General features: G+C 41.5%; 2 protein-coding genes across 2 annotated transcripts; both read left to right on the top strand.

Annotated features, from left to right (window-relative positions):
• Positions 1-719: 719 nt before the first annotated feature.
• LOC121180986 (ladderlectin-like) lies at positions 720-2,786 on the top strand. Its single transcript, XM_041036716.1, has 9 exons — positions 720-753; positions 848-917; positions 1,097-1,126; positions 1,220-1,264; positions 1,718-1,750; positions 1,887-1,978; positions 2,105-2,230; positions 2,382-2,481; positions 2,652-2,786. Exons 2-9 carry the CDS (start codon positions 869-871, stop codon positions 2,720-2,722), a joined length of 546 nt encoding a protein of 181 aa, XP_040892650.1. The 5' UTR covers positions 720-753; positions 848-868; the 3' UTR covers positions 2,723-2,786.
• Positions 2,787-6,295: 3,509 nt separating this feature from the next.
• Positions 6,296-11,276, top strand: LOC121181415. Its single transcript, XM_041037370.1, has 2 exons — positions 6,296-6,424; positions 10,124-11,276. Exon 2 carries the CDS (start codon positions 10,129-10,131, stop codon positions 11,014-11,016), a length of 888 nt encoding a protein of 295 aa, XP_040893304.1. The 5' UTR covers positions 6,296-6,424; positions 10,124-10,128; the 3' UTR covers positions 11,017-11,276.
• Positions 11,277-13,426: the final 2,150 nt, after the last annotated feature.

Below are 13,426 nucleotides of genomic sequence, written 5' to 3'. Positions count from 1 at the left end.
TAATTGTGGGAGTTGTTTCAATAATAAGGAAACGTGTTATCTATAAACAGTAAGTGAAACAAAGTGACTAGATGTAATCACAGAGCAGGTTACAACACTTTGAAGACTGAAGGAAGTAAAGTGGTTTGAAGTCAGTCAGATGAACTTTACACTTTTCACATTTTCACACAACCACTGTAAACATAACAACATGATGCATTTCCCATCTAAAGCCACGAGTCTGCAGCTCTATCAGCTGTCACAAAATGAAACATACGTCAAACTGATCACCAAAGCATTGATCACAGACTCTGACACCTGTCAGCTTTCTCCAATAAACACTATTAAACAGTGGGAGCTTTACAACAGGTGTTTGTTCCTGTAGGTATAATGTGGAAATCATCCACAGCCTTCCTAATATCCAGAATATGAAGAATTTAGTTTTTCAGTTATCAGCCCACCGTCCGTACATGAGGAATTCTAAAAAGTCAAACTAAACTCATAAAAAAAACACCTTAAATATCTTTGTCCTAATTTATACCCTCCCTGAATGTTCACCTTGACTGAAAAATTAAAGAGGTGGCTTGCACGTCTTCCCACGTACAGAGCTGAGTCACAGACCAACATCAGCACGTTCTGCCGTCCACACGCCCACATCAACCAGACTCAGTGTGGTTCAGGTGTGTATATAAAGAGCAGAGCAGCCTCCTGTCGTCACTGCATCATCAGCTGTTACCTGAACATCATCATCATCAGCTCACATCTACCTGACAGGTAAGACTCCTGCTGGATTTCTTTTCATTCAGTGGAGCTGATGGTTCTGCTCTCTCTCTGTAGATTGACTGGCACTTTGTTTTTCTCCTCACAGAACAATCAGTGCATCATCACCATGAAGACTGTCCTGCTTCTCTCTCTGCTCGTCTGTGCTGCATTTGCAGGTGAGACACACACACACACACACACACACACACACACACACACACACACACACACACACACACACACACACACACACACACACACACACACACACACACACACACACACACACACACACACACACACACACACACAGTAACTCCTCCTGTTACTGACAGTGCTGTGTTTCTCTGTGCAGCTCCAGCTGCAGATGAACAGAAGGCTCCAGGTCAGTATTGAAGCTATGAGCTTGAATCCACACAGAGACAGACAGTAAGAGCTGCATGGATCTGACACCAACATTCATGTGATTCATCCACAGAAGCAGCAGTGGAGGCCCCGGAGGAACACGTGGCTGCTGCACCTGGTCAGTGTCCTCTTTAAATCTCACGCAGCAGTTTTCTCTTTGGTTTCATGTCTGATGTAGTGACAGCCAGGGGGCGCCGCCAGGGATTTGGAGTCCCATGAAAAGATACTGGGCCCCACCAGCACAGGCCAGGCCTGAAAATATAATACTGTGCAGACATGCATGCTACATTCTGCATATAGTGGAACTGACTATTGATGGTAAACATGTCTGGACCTTCTTGTCTTTTTGTAGCTGTGACTAATTGTAATGTCAGAACCTGTCAACTAAAAAGCAAAGAGGTCGACTACACTACATGTTCTGTGGCTCACACACACACACACACACACACACACACACACACACACACACACACACACACACACACACACACACACACACACACACACTTTAATAATGTACATATGATGTTACTATTGATTGTGTTGATTGTGTTTCTCTGTATTTGTGCAGCAGGTGATGTTGAGGAGGCAGCAGCACCTCAATGTAAGAGCCACATCATTGTAATCAATGTCTTCTTTATTTTCACTCATGAAGGTGGTTGTCATGGAAAAAAGTCACAGCAGTCATGTGACGTGTGCTGAAGTCCAGTTAATACTCTGTCTCCTCTGTCTCTCTGCAGCTCGTTTTAACTTCTGTCCAGACGGCTGGTTCAGCTACAACTCTCGCTGCTTCAAGTTTATCAACACTCCTCTGTCCTGGTACAATGCTGAGGTACTGATACTCTAACTACTCTGTATTGTTACTGTGAGCAGTCAAACAACCATTGAGCTGAAGTGACACAACAAGTATTTATGTGTACAACCACAAAGATCCCTCTGTGCTTCCTCTGTCCATCAGGAACACTGCAACAGCCTGGGGGCCAACCTGGCCTCAGTCAGCAACCCCAGAGAGTACAGCTTCCTCCAGCAGATGACTCAGACAGCCGGTCAGAGCATCGCATGGCTGGGAGGCTTCAACCTGCAGGTCTGCATTTATCAAGACATATCAGCTCAGTCAGTCCAGATCAAACCCAGGACCTGGTCCAAAGGGGGTCTGGAGTTGTACAAGATGGATATGAGAGCAAATGAAGAGACTAAGACATCACTTCTTTACACTCCTGCTCTTTGTCTCTCAGGGCCGGTGGATGTGGATTGACCGTGAAGGTTTCTACTACACCAACTGGTACTCCCAATCCTCCACCAGCAGCTACCCCTGCATGTACTTACACTCCTCCTGTAAGTCACGTCCTCGTCCTCACACTGATTTACTCAGGTTTCTGTGGAAAAAGGTCACTACCTGCTGTTGTAGTGGACACTATGGTGGATCATTTGTCAAGTGAAGAAGAAAAACAAAAGCATATTTGGTGTTAATCTTGTTCTTCTGTCTGTTTTTAATCAAACTTCAGGTGGTTGGCGTAACACCCAGTGTGGCTCTGGTTATTGCTTCATCTGCTCCAAGAGCCCATTCAGCTGTTAACATACATGCTAAACACCTGGAGCCTTGGGATGGATCAGCTGGGAGGTTTTTCCTGTTTCAAGGCAACTTATGAACTTTGTTGTGTGTCTCACTGAATGACTGTTGTCCATTGTGTATTCTGATAAAGTGCAAAGCATTTGTGTTTGTGTTTGTGGACGTTCGCTTCTTTTCTCTAATAAAGACGTTCAAGAACGGGACAGTGTGTGATCGTCCTTTAAGACATCTGTTGAACAGTTATGGTTCATGTCCAGCTGCAGTCTGAAGATGATCAGAGTCACTGAAGCTCAGAGTCAGAAAGTCAGAAAGTCAACCTATGTGCTGACCAGCCTTGTATGAAAGCTGTTCAGATAACGCCCTGTAAATATATCAGAACTAACACTGTGACCCATGGCTTTGGTGCTGTAAGCAGTTTGGTAAATCACAGAAAAGAACAACTTTTCTTCAGTAAGTTATAAAGAGCAACTGGCTGCAGAATAAAGACGTTCTCAAAGTTACAAGTGGAAAAAGGAGTTTGAAGCTTTCCTTCCACACTAAGGTAAATAAGATTCTAGTCCACCTCTGTGGGACATTTTTTGCCAGAGTTCTTCTTCTTGTCTCAAAATGTGGCTTTGCCAGTTTCTCTGCATTTCTGTTCTTGTTCCTGTCTGGAGGTGGTGTACATAGCCATGTGAGTCTGAATCAGGACTCAGCAGGGGTTTTTATTTTATTTTAGAAGATTATTATATTGTCCAATGTGTAATATGTTGATCTGAAAAGTACGGTGGCCGAGAAAGACCATGCAAATGCAAACATCGCGACACAAACGCAAAAGCTACAACACAAATGCAAAAGCCTCGCAACGGAAGTTGTTACATTATGGCTACAAAGTGTTTCATATGTTCCTGTGCCTGTTTGTTTATGTGTAATTATATGAGGCTGTTAATGTTTTAGGGCACTGGCACGTTTAGCCCTGTTAGATCATTAACTACATTCCAATCACAACAGTTTTTACTACAGAGTGTGTCCTCTGTCTGCTTTAGTGTGTACAATGTAATTGTTGTTTCAATAATAAGGAAACGTGTTATCTTTAAACAGTAAGTGAAACAGTATCACATCACACTGTAACTGAGCTCCCGTTCTGTGTTTTTAGTTTAGTTTTTTTAGTTTTTTTTTTATCACAATCATTTTAAGTTCTGCTCCCTTATGGCTCTACCAGATGTGGGTGCTGTTGTGCTACACATTCAAGTCTTCTTTGAAGGAAAGAACAGATTTCCCACTGTGGTGTACTGTAGTGTACTGTAGTGCTACAGACAACCTTCAGTCATGGGATTCCAGAGGTGATTCACAATCAGTGGAGCCACCACAGGCCTGTTTACAGTTCTTTATATGCTTAAATCAAATGTGAAGTACAGGAAAAAAAAAAAAAAAAAAGATCTGGAAATTCTTCTCGCCATACTGTAGCATACTCTCAGCTTGGACCTGTGGCCTCTGTAATATTAAAAGCTGTGATCGATATGATATGGTACACCTCTGATTAGATCACAGACAGATTAAAGCCAAAGCCAGCACCTGTCCATGTCCAACACAGACATCCTGTTTCTCTGTTTCAAGATCAGCAGACAATGACAACTGCTGAATGGACAGAGAGGTGTGTGTGTTTCTTACATTTACATAACCCATATAATATATGGGTTATGTAAATGTATTTATTCATTGAATACAACACATTCATTTATTCATTATATGTGATTAATTCACTTGTTTATTATATGAGCCTGAAAAACTATATTGTTCTTGCTGTCAATGAATGATTCCTGGGTGCAGACTCAAATTAGCACTGTATTAGACTGTCTCTGAGCTCCAAGCTCATTGGTTCCTACTGAAGATGTCACAGCAGTTTCCTAAAACAGCTGATGACTTATCAAACAAACAGGAGGAAGTTCAGTCTGACACCAGCTGCCAATGTCTGAGGGAATGAGATCGAAAGACACAGCAGAAACTCTTTTGTTATAGTGCCAATTTCTGGGGAAAAAAACCCCTGAATTTATTCAGAAATCATGACGCATTCAACAGCACAAGCAATCCAAGACATTAAATATTTATGAAATTTACTTTTCTCCTGCTGCAGTATCTTAATTCATCCTTTTGCTGAGTATTTACCTTTCAAAATGAACAGAGAGGAGGATCACTGTGTTCTTCATGAGGGTTTTCAGCCACACACCAGTAGTTGTCTCCATCATGGGACTCCATCTCATCTCCGGAGGAAGAGATATGCTGAAGGACACATCAGGACTGCTTGTCTCCTTCAGTCTTTCTCCAGAGCCTGGTGGACAACAAACAGAGAAAAAGTTGACTGATGTGAACCACTGAGATCTTTCTGGTAAATATCCAGCCTCTGCCTGGTGGTACAACAACAATGCAGCATGTTTTAGAAAATGATGACGTTTTGTAAAATCTTACTCTGTAAAGTAGTCTGAGTACTTTAAATTAGTATTTAAAATTAGACCAGCAAAAAATACACAAGTCAACATCTGAATTCTGCAAAGCAGCATCTGGATTAGCCAGAGTTGTTTTAGAAATAAGTGCTGTGGACAGATACAGTTAGATTTGAGCTCTTTGGTCACAGTCAAAGAAAAAAAAAAAAAGCAGCAGCGTTTGATCAAAACAACACCTCTGCTAACTGTTCAGCATGTGAGTGGAAATATTCTGCTTGGGGGTTGTGTAGCAGCCAGTGGCACAGGAAACATTGCACTGATAGAGGGTAGACACTAAATATAAGTAAATTCTGAAGGAAGAAATGTCCGGTCCCGTAATGAGTCAAGAGAGTGAAAGTGAAAAGAGGCTGGCCTCTACAACAGAACCACGATCCAAAGCAGACCTCAAAATCCAACATGAACCACCTGAAGAAACTCAAGCTGAGGCCTTTGGAACAGTCCCCAGACCTGAACATGACTGAAAACCTGTGGGTGGATCTCAAACATGCTGTGTGTGTAGGACGGACTGAAACACCTCAGAGCCCTCAGCAGTCTGCAGGAAGAGGCTGAGAAGTCAGTGCTTACTGATAAATATTAGAAGAACTACATTTGTTTCTACTCTGACTAGGCCAAAGTCTGGTACCATGTTGTTTCCCTCAATAAACATGTCATGTTTAAACATTTCCTGTTTATTAAGGGAAGAATATTTTATGTTTTACAGAGTTAGATGGTGGAGATCAATTGACAGGGATAGTAGGTGGAGGAGAGGGAATTTTTAGAGGTTCCAGAGGTTCTGTTGCTGAACACTGAACACAACACTATTTTTTCCAGACCTCAGAATCTGAGTTTTTTTGGAGAGTCGATTCACTTTAACCAAAAATGTAGTCACTGTGTTTATAGGACAGAATTGTAATCTCAGAAACAAGCAGCTAAAACAGTTTAATACTGTAAATTTTCATGTGTTTCAAATCAAATGAGATGAATATAGAGTAAAACAGATCTGTGAACATGTTGTGACCTACAGTAGTTAAGTGAAGAAGCGAGGGTACTGAAACCTTCCCACATGCCCCACTTTTAGTCTGACTGTTGTTCCCCCGCCCACCGCCTCTCATCTTGACATGCCAGATTTTTTCATTTTCTAATACTCTCCTCACATGCTCATCTACAGCTCCACTTCTGTCACTCTTTCACTTCCCTCTCTCTTTTATTCATTTGATCTCATTACTTGACTGGACAACCAGCTCAGCGAGTAAGTAAACACTTTCATTTGCATTTAACTTTGTTTAGTTTCACAAGTTCACAGGAATTGAAATATGTCAGTTAGATTCTTCGCTGATGATGTTACTGTTTCCCGCCTAGTTTGATTTCCTTTTCATCTGCTGCTCATATTTCTTGAAACCAGAATCCATTCACTTTTTTTAGTTGTTGTTTTTGCTTTCTATTAGTCTTTTTAAATAACTTCCTCTCTGGCCAACCTTATGACCTTCCCCTCACTCTCAGTCCCACCTCTCGCCCCTTCATTTATAAGTTCTCTTAAAGGAAAAAAATAACTTTGCTTTCCTTTATTTAACGTCTTGAGTATGTGATTAACTGAATCCTCTGTAATTTAGAAAAATAAGATGCATGGAAAAATGCAGCTCAAGGATCTTTTCTGGAATTGGAAAATGTCACTAGTACGGCACGCGGAGGTACTGCAGGGGAGCCGTGAAATTTTTGGTTGATTAGACATTTTTTTTCCCCACAAATTTAAATGTCTATAAAAACACATTAACATGAATTGAACATAGTAGCAGGGGGGTCCATGCTCCATCTCTCCATCAGTTTCAGGGTCCTTGGCCTGAAAATTTTTGAAGACCCCTGCCATATATAGAAATATTAGACATGTATTTGCCTAAAAATGGCCTATTCCTTTATATTTGGACATAGACATTTGGTGATGTGCCAAACTTTGGGATCTAGAGTTTGGAATAAATGTCTGGGGGGTTGTATTGACTCACTCACTTGTGGGTTAAAAAGGTTCAAAAATATCTGATTAGGACTGAAACTTCAGCGACTCTGATATTAGGTTTGGAATCACATGAAAAACCCTGTCTGAGCCTTTCTGATTGTTAAGGGCAGTGTACTGGGTGAAAGCATGAGACGCCTTTCGTCCTGTGGCGAAAGATGTGTAGATTCAAGCATCACAGATGTGCAGTGATACCAGTTAGAGAGCCACCTGCTTACTGGCAGTTGCAGGTAGCTGCAAAAATTTGATTTCCTGTTATGCTGAACAGCAGTGTGAGGCACTCAGAAACAACCACATCCTGAATCCCTCCTTGCGTGTGTATTTTGTGTGTGTTCCCTGTGTGTATTTGAGTGTATTCTCTTTCTGTTCCCTTTTTCGCTTTTATTCTTGAATATTAGGTTCCAAAGACTTTCTATAGTCTCACTAACCATCTTTCATTAGGTCTTACTGAAAATACCCCCTGCCGCAGAAAGAAATGAAAATAAGTGACAGACTATTGCTTGGCAATAAGCGTTTTATAGCCAGTGAACACAGTGTTGGCAAATTTAGAGACCCAACAACATATTTTTGTCCAGCAGAAGCTTTAATTAATAGAGGAGTGAACTAAAGGCTGCTTTCATGGATCAACATGGCTTTGGAGAAATAAGATAGAGAAAGATTTTCTGTGTATTCTACTTAAATGCTACCATACCATCTTCAAATGAAGGAGTCACTAACTCTGTCCTGAAGATGACAGTGAGCTTTAGCTGACATTAACATGTAGTTTTTGTATTCACTAACAATATCAGTGTACTGTCACACCCACTGTCATCCACAGAGAGAATTACTCATTTAGAAAATGTCATCATGGCATGGCATGATGACAGTGGGCTGAGCTAACGCTTTACAAACGTGCGCTCTGGAAGCCATATCAGAGGTCTGCTGCCTCTCTTTTCTTTTAACATGGGGTTTGGACACCATTTAAAGACTCAAAGGTCACATGGTCATGGTCATATGCAGTGAAGTGCAGGGCGGCACACTGCTAAAATAAAGGCTAACAATTGCAATAAGAGAAAGGTGTTGACTAGGCCTCCAGATTCCCCAGATCCCAGTGAGATCGAGCATCTGTGAGACACGGTGGGAGTCTGATCCATACCTCGACGGGTCAGACCCGTTCTGTCGCCATGATGCTCCATCTACTACAGTATGACTGTAAATTTAAGTAATGTTACTATGGTTACCTGCAGATTACAGTAACATACTGTGGGACTGATGGTGGTTACACTGTGAACTCAGATGTGTCCCCCGTAATGGTTTTGGACACCTGCCAGCCAATACATTTGCTATTTATATTTTCAGTAAAAGAAAAAATAAAACAAGAAAAGAATTCACACACACCCATTTAACTTTTTTGGATTTTTGATATTTTGGGGAAAGTCCCTGCACTCACGTGGTGAATTGGCTTACATGTAAATACAGGACATTTCTGTCATGACAGTTCATAAACAGCACATGGATCTAGTTGCCTAGATTCAAAAAAATCTTTTGAATTTGTACTTGGTCCATTTTCTTTCACGCCACAGTTTGACTGACAGCTTTCACTCCAGCCTAAGGTCTGGTTTATGGTCTCTCTGGTTCTAAAGATGTTCTTCTCCCCTGTTAAACGTTCTGTGTTGACCTTGGTTTTTCATATTAAAAGTGTCAAATACAGAATCAAATGAAAATAGACTTAAGGGAGAAGTACGACACCTTGCTCGTCTCTCACCGCAACACAGCACCATGGTGTGAAGTGGGTGAGAGGGTCGGATCGTCAGTTACAGAAAACAGTCGAAACAGGCTCAGTGTCAGTGACACTCAGCTCTACTACCACGCAAAACAAGAAGATAATAAAACAAAAGAGGTTTGCTCCATGGTTTAACTCCCAAACCCCATGTATCCATGTAGTGCTCAAGGAAACTTTGCCCTTAGCTCGCTCTTCTTTACTAGATATGATCTGTCCTTACTGACTTTCCTGTAAAGTAGCTGTAATCAAATCTCTTCTCTGTTATATTTATCAATGAAGCCTGATGAAACCTGTCAGGTGGTTAAACTTAAACACACTTCAGGACATCCACACCTGCATGACCAATAACTTTCTGCTATTAAGCTGAAGTTATTGTAATTGGTCCCAAACACCTCAGAAACACATTAGTTAATATTTATTATATATTATATTTAGTGTATTTGTTATTATTGTAATTCCTTATTATCAGGACATCCCAATAACTCTGTGAAAAGCCTCCAGTTGATCTAGAAGGTTGTTGCATGTGTACTAACAGGAAGGAAGAAAGGAGATCATATTTCTCCTGTATTACTTTCTCTATCATGTCTCCCTGTAAAATCCAGAATAGAATTTAAAATCCCAGCGCCACCATCATTTCTTAAAGAGCTCATAGTACCATATTACTCCACTAGAACACTGTGCTCCTTGTGGTTCCCAGAGTCTCTGAGAGTACAATGAGAGGCAGATCCTTCAGCTCTCAGGTTCCTCTGCTGTGGAACCATTTATCAGTGTGGATTCAGGAGGCAGACCCCCTCTCTACATTTAAGATAAGGCTAGAAACTGTCCTCTTTGATAAAGCTTATAGTTAGAGCTGGCTTGGGTTTGTCACTAACTTGGCTTCTTCTCTTTCCTGTAGTTTTGTGCTTTCTCGTCTCTCTCTTCTCTTCTGCAGGTGTTTCTGCCTCCAGAGCTGCAGAGTCTGGATCTGTGATTGTAAACCATTTACTGCCCTTATCAACCTGCTCAACACTCACTGCTACTATTAGTTATTAGTATTATTATTTTTACATATCTCCATGTGGAACTTCCAGTTATGTTCTTTCCTTCCCCTCTCTCCCCTCTCTCCCCTCCCACTTCCTGTCATTACAGTATAACATTCTGCTATTCTAAGTTTGTTTTTGTCTTTTTACTGGCCCCTACAGTCACCATGAGGACCAAGGCCATCCTAGTTCTGACTTTATTCGTGCCAATTCTCCTGATTCCTGCATCATCTGATGGTAATCAAACACTCCACAGCAACACCTCCTCTACTTTTGTAAACAAGGCAGCAACCACTGAAACTCCAGCTCAATGGGAGGAGACGTCAGCCAACAACGCATCATCATCAAAATCCTCCCCGTCATCCTCCCCATCAACCTCACCAACACGCACAACAGCAGCATCTCATACTGGAACAAACAGCCAGTCTCTCTCCTCAGCATTAACCATGAAACCAACTGAATCCACTGCCAAATCCTCTAAATCCAAAATAATTATTTCGGTGACTCTGCTGAGCATCATGGCGCTGATGCTGCTTATAGGATGTTTCCACACCATGAGGAACAGGCAGTCAGGCCAGGACAACTCTGTCCCCAGGCTCCTTCTGGGTGTGAGGGAGAGGCTGAGAGCTGCAGTCAGCAACTTGGAGAACCGCCTCTGGCCGGGGGGGAAGCGAGGAGGGGAGGATGATGACGAAGAGGCAGGAAGAGGACAGGAAGAGGAAGGAGGACAGAGGAGTGATGATGGGGGAGAAGGAGGCAGCGGTGGATCAAAGAACCATGATAAGGACGAACACAATGATGAAGACAGCGATACTTCAGACTGCTCCAGTATGGAGGGGGACAACTTGAGGATGGGGGCGCTGAACAGACAGGAGGAAGAGGAGAGGAAGAACAACAAGGAGGAAGACGAGGATGAAACGAGTAGCGCAAGCAGTAGCGGTGTGGAAGGAGACAGCAGTGGAGATAAAGCAGGAGGCTCAGAAGAGATGGCACTTGTCAACTCTCCACAGGAGCATGATGAAAATGTTGATTTATGTGATGTCACTGCCCTGTAGTCAGACAAAGCATGACAGTAAGGAGAAGGGAAAGGCACCAGCATTACAGACAGTCATGCTGGCTTTAAATACATGGTTTTACTGAATGATGAAGGTTTGAATGCTGCAGGGCCTACGTCATGTCTTTAAACAGTATCTTCAACATAGAGTACAGATAGAATGTATGTTTCTTTTTGTTAATGCATTCAATGCTCTTTCCACTGTATGGGAATCCAGTTAATTTGTTTTTGATGGTAAATAAATAAAATGGGTGAAATATCTTCTGTCTTAATACTGAACAAAAAAGTTTTCAATGAAGTGTTCATTTTCCACAGCTGATGGTGATTTGGTTTTAGTCTTTTGTTCAAAATGAATATTAGTTTTACTCAAACTGCAGTCATTTGATTTTGGCACCAATACACATAAACAACAGCCCTGACATAAAAAATAATGACTGGAAAAACTTAGTTCTGCTCTTAAAGTCATTCATGCAAAAAAGTAAATAGAGCTCAGATAGCTTCTACCAACACCAGGATGCCAGCTCTGACCATGACCCACTCTAAAGTCACTCAGTGTGCCTCTGACCTCTGGAGACATCACTGTGACACTACACCTTTGTGTGGATTTCAGAACCTTTGTCCAGATGTCCAAACCGCTCCATTTCAGGACAGTGACTGACAGAAGATGATGCTGCTTGCAGCAGCCAGCAGCATGAGTCTCAAGGCAAACACTATGCTTATCTTCATCTATAATGTACAACTGCTACCATAACAGTTCAGATCAAAAAGATCAATTTTTAAAATGACCATAAAGAAACTTTCCCATTCAATAAACACAAAATACACACCAGGGTGAAGTGACCTGCAGACCTTAGAATTTACTCTTTGTCAGGTTGGTTTTATTTTTCCATTGTTGTATATGAAATTTCTGCTACTGGTTGTAGCCCTTGGGTTAATAGTGCAGGAGTGATCAGAGTGAACGCCTCTGACACTGAACTCAGTCACACTGAGCGGGTGTGAACACATTTCAAAGAGTGAGTGGTTTCTGCTTCAGTTGCAGACGTTAGAGACTGAACCTGTCCTCTGGCTCTGTTAGTCTTTGTCAGTAGTTTCCATTTCATATAAAGACCAGGTACTGCTACATCTATGGGTGATACAAAGAACTGTGCAAATCTCAAAATAAAGCCTAATGCACATGCTGAGCCTTGACTACTCTAAATGCAACATAATAAATACTGCATTTCTGGCTGAGTGTAGAGAGCTTTGAAACCTTCATGTTTGGGGAAATAACATTTACTAAATGTGGCGAGGAACACCAAGGGGAAAAATTAAAATTACCCACAACGCCACCTGGGGACTTGCACCCCAGGAAAAACCTAGCATAAATACTTAGTAAAAGACACACAGGTACATTACTGAGGTAGAGATGTGAGCTGAAAAATATATGAATGAATTTAATAATCAAAAAAGATAAGCAGGGACTGGAACTGCTGGAAAAGAAAGAAAATGGTTACAAACAGATGAACGAAAAACACTTGCAACTTAATGAAATAGTTAAAATGTACTTTATTACAATCTCTCTCTCTCTCTCTCTCTCTCTCTCTCTCTCTCTCTCTCTCTCTCTCTCTCTCTCTCTCTCTCTCTCTCTCTCTCTCTCTCTCTCTCTCTCTCTCTCCTAAAAGGGGAAGGCCTCAACATTCATGTTACGGTTTAAAATTCAAGTTAAAACACTAGGCAGAGGCCACACGCAGAGAGGCAGACTACACAAAGGAGTGTCAGGTGTGCTACCACCACTCTCCTTTGGTGCAGCAAAACCAAACTCACAGCAAATGGTGCAGTCTATAGTGTCCCTGTGTGTAAACTCACATGCAGTTAAGTGAAGGGCCCTCACCACAGGTACCTAGCCTCCCCACATTAGCACTCCGCTTAGGAAAGAAAAGAAACACCAAACAAAATTAAATCACAACCAAATAAACAATAATAGTAAAGCAAAAAAATATAGTGTAACCCAATAACCAAATAATAATCAACAAAGCAAAACTACAACATAACCCAGTTGATTAGAAACAAATTGAAGCAAAAGAAAAAGAATTTAGATGACTAAAGAAACAAAGCTAAAAAGAAACCTAAACTCTATCTCAATCTACAAACCAAAACTAAATGTAAAGGATAAAGCTAAACAAGAGAACAAAGGTTAAACTAAGGTCAAACAGGGGCAAACTAAGAGCAGGAGCTCACATTGCATATTTAAAATGTATTTTAACAAAAAAAAGTCATAGGCCAACTCACCACAGGATGTTAAAACCTTGCACCAAAATCCTTCACATGAAATACTGTACAGCACACGGACAGCCACAGCAGGGACAGAGCAGAAGGCAGAGAGACAAAAGCGCACAGGTGTCTTATATAACCTGATCCTGATTAGGTGGAAT

This window comes from Toxotes jaculatrix, chromosome 4 (assembly GCF_017976425.1).
Source record: "Toxotes jaculatrix isolate fToxJac2 chromosome 4, fToxJac2.pri, whole genome shotgun sequence".
NCBI classification, from domain to species: domain Eukaryota; kingdom Metazoa; phylum Chordata; class Actinopteri; family Toxotidae; genus Toxotes; species Toxotes jaculatrix.
Note: the sequence above shows the minus strand (reverse complement) of the source record. Positions and strands in the feature narration are given on the sequence as shown.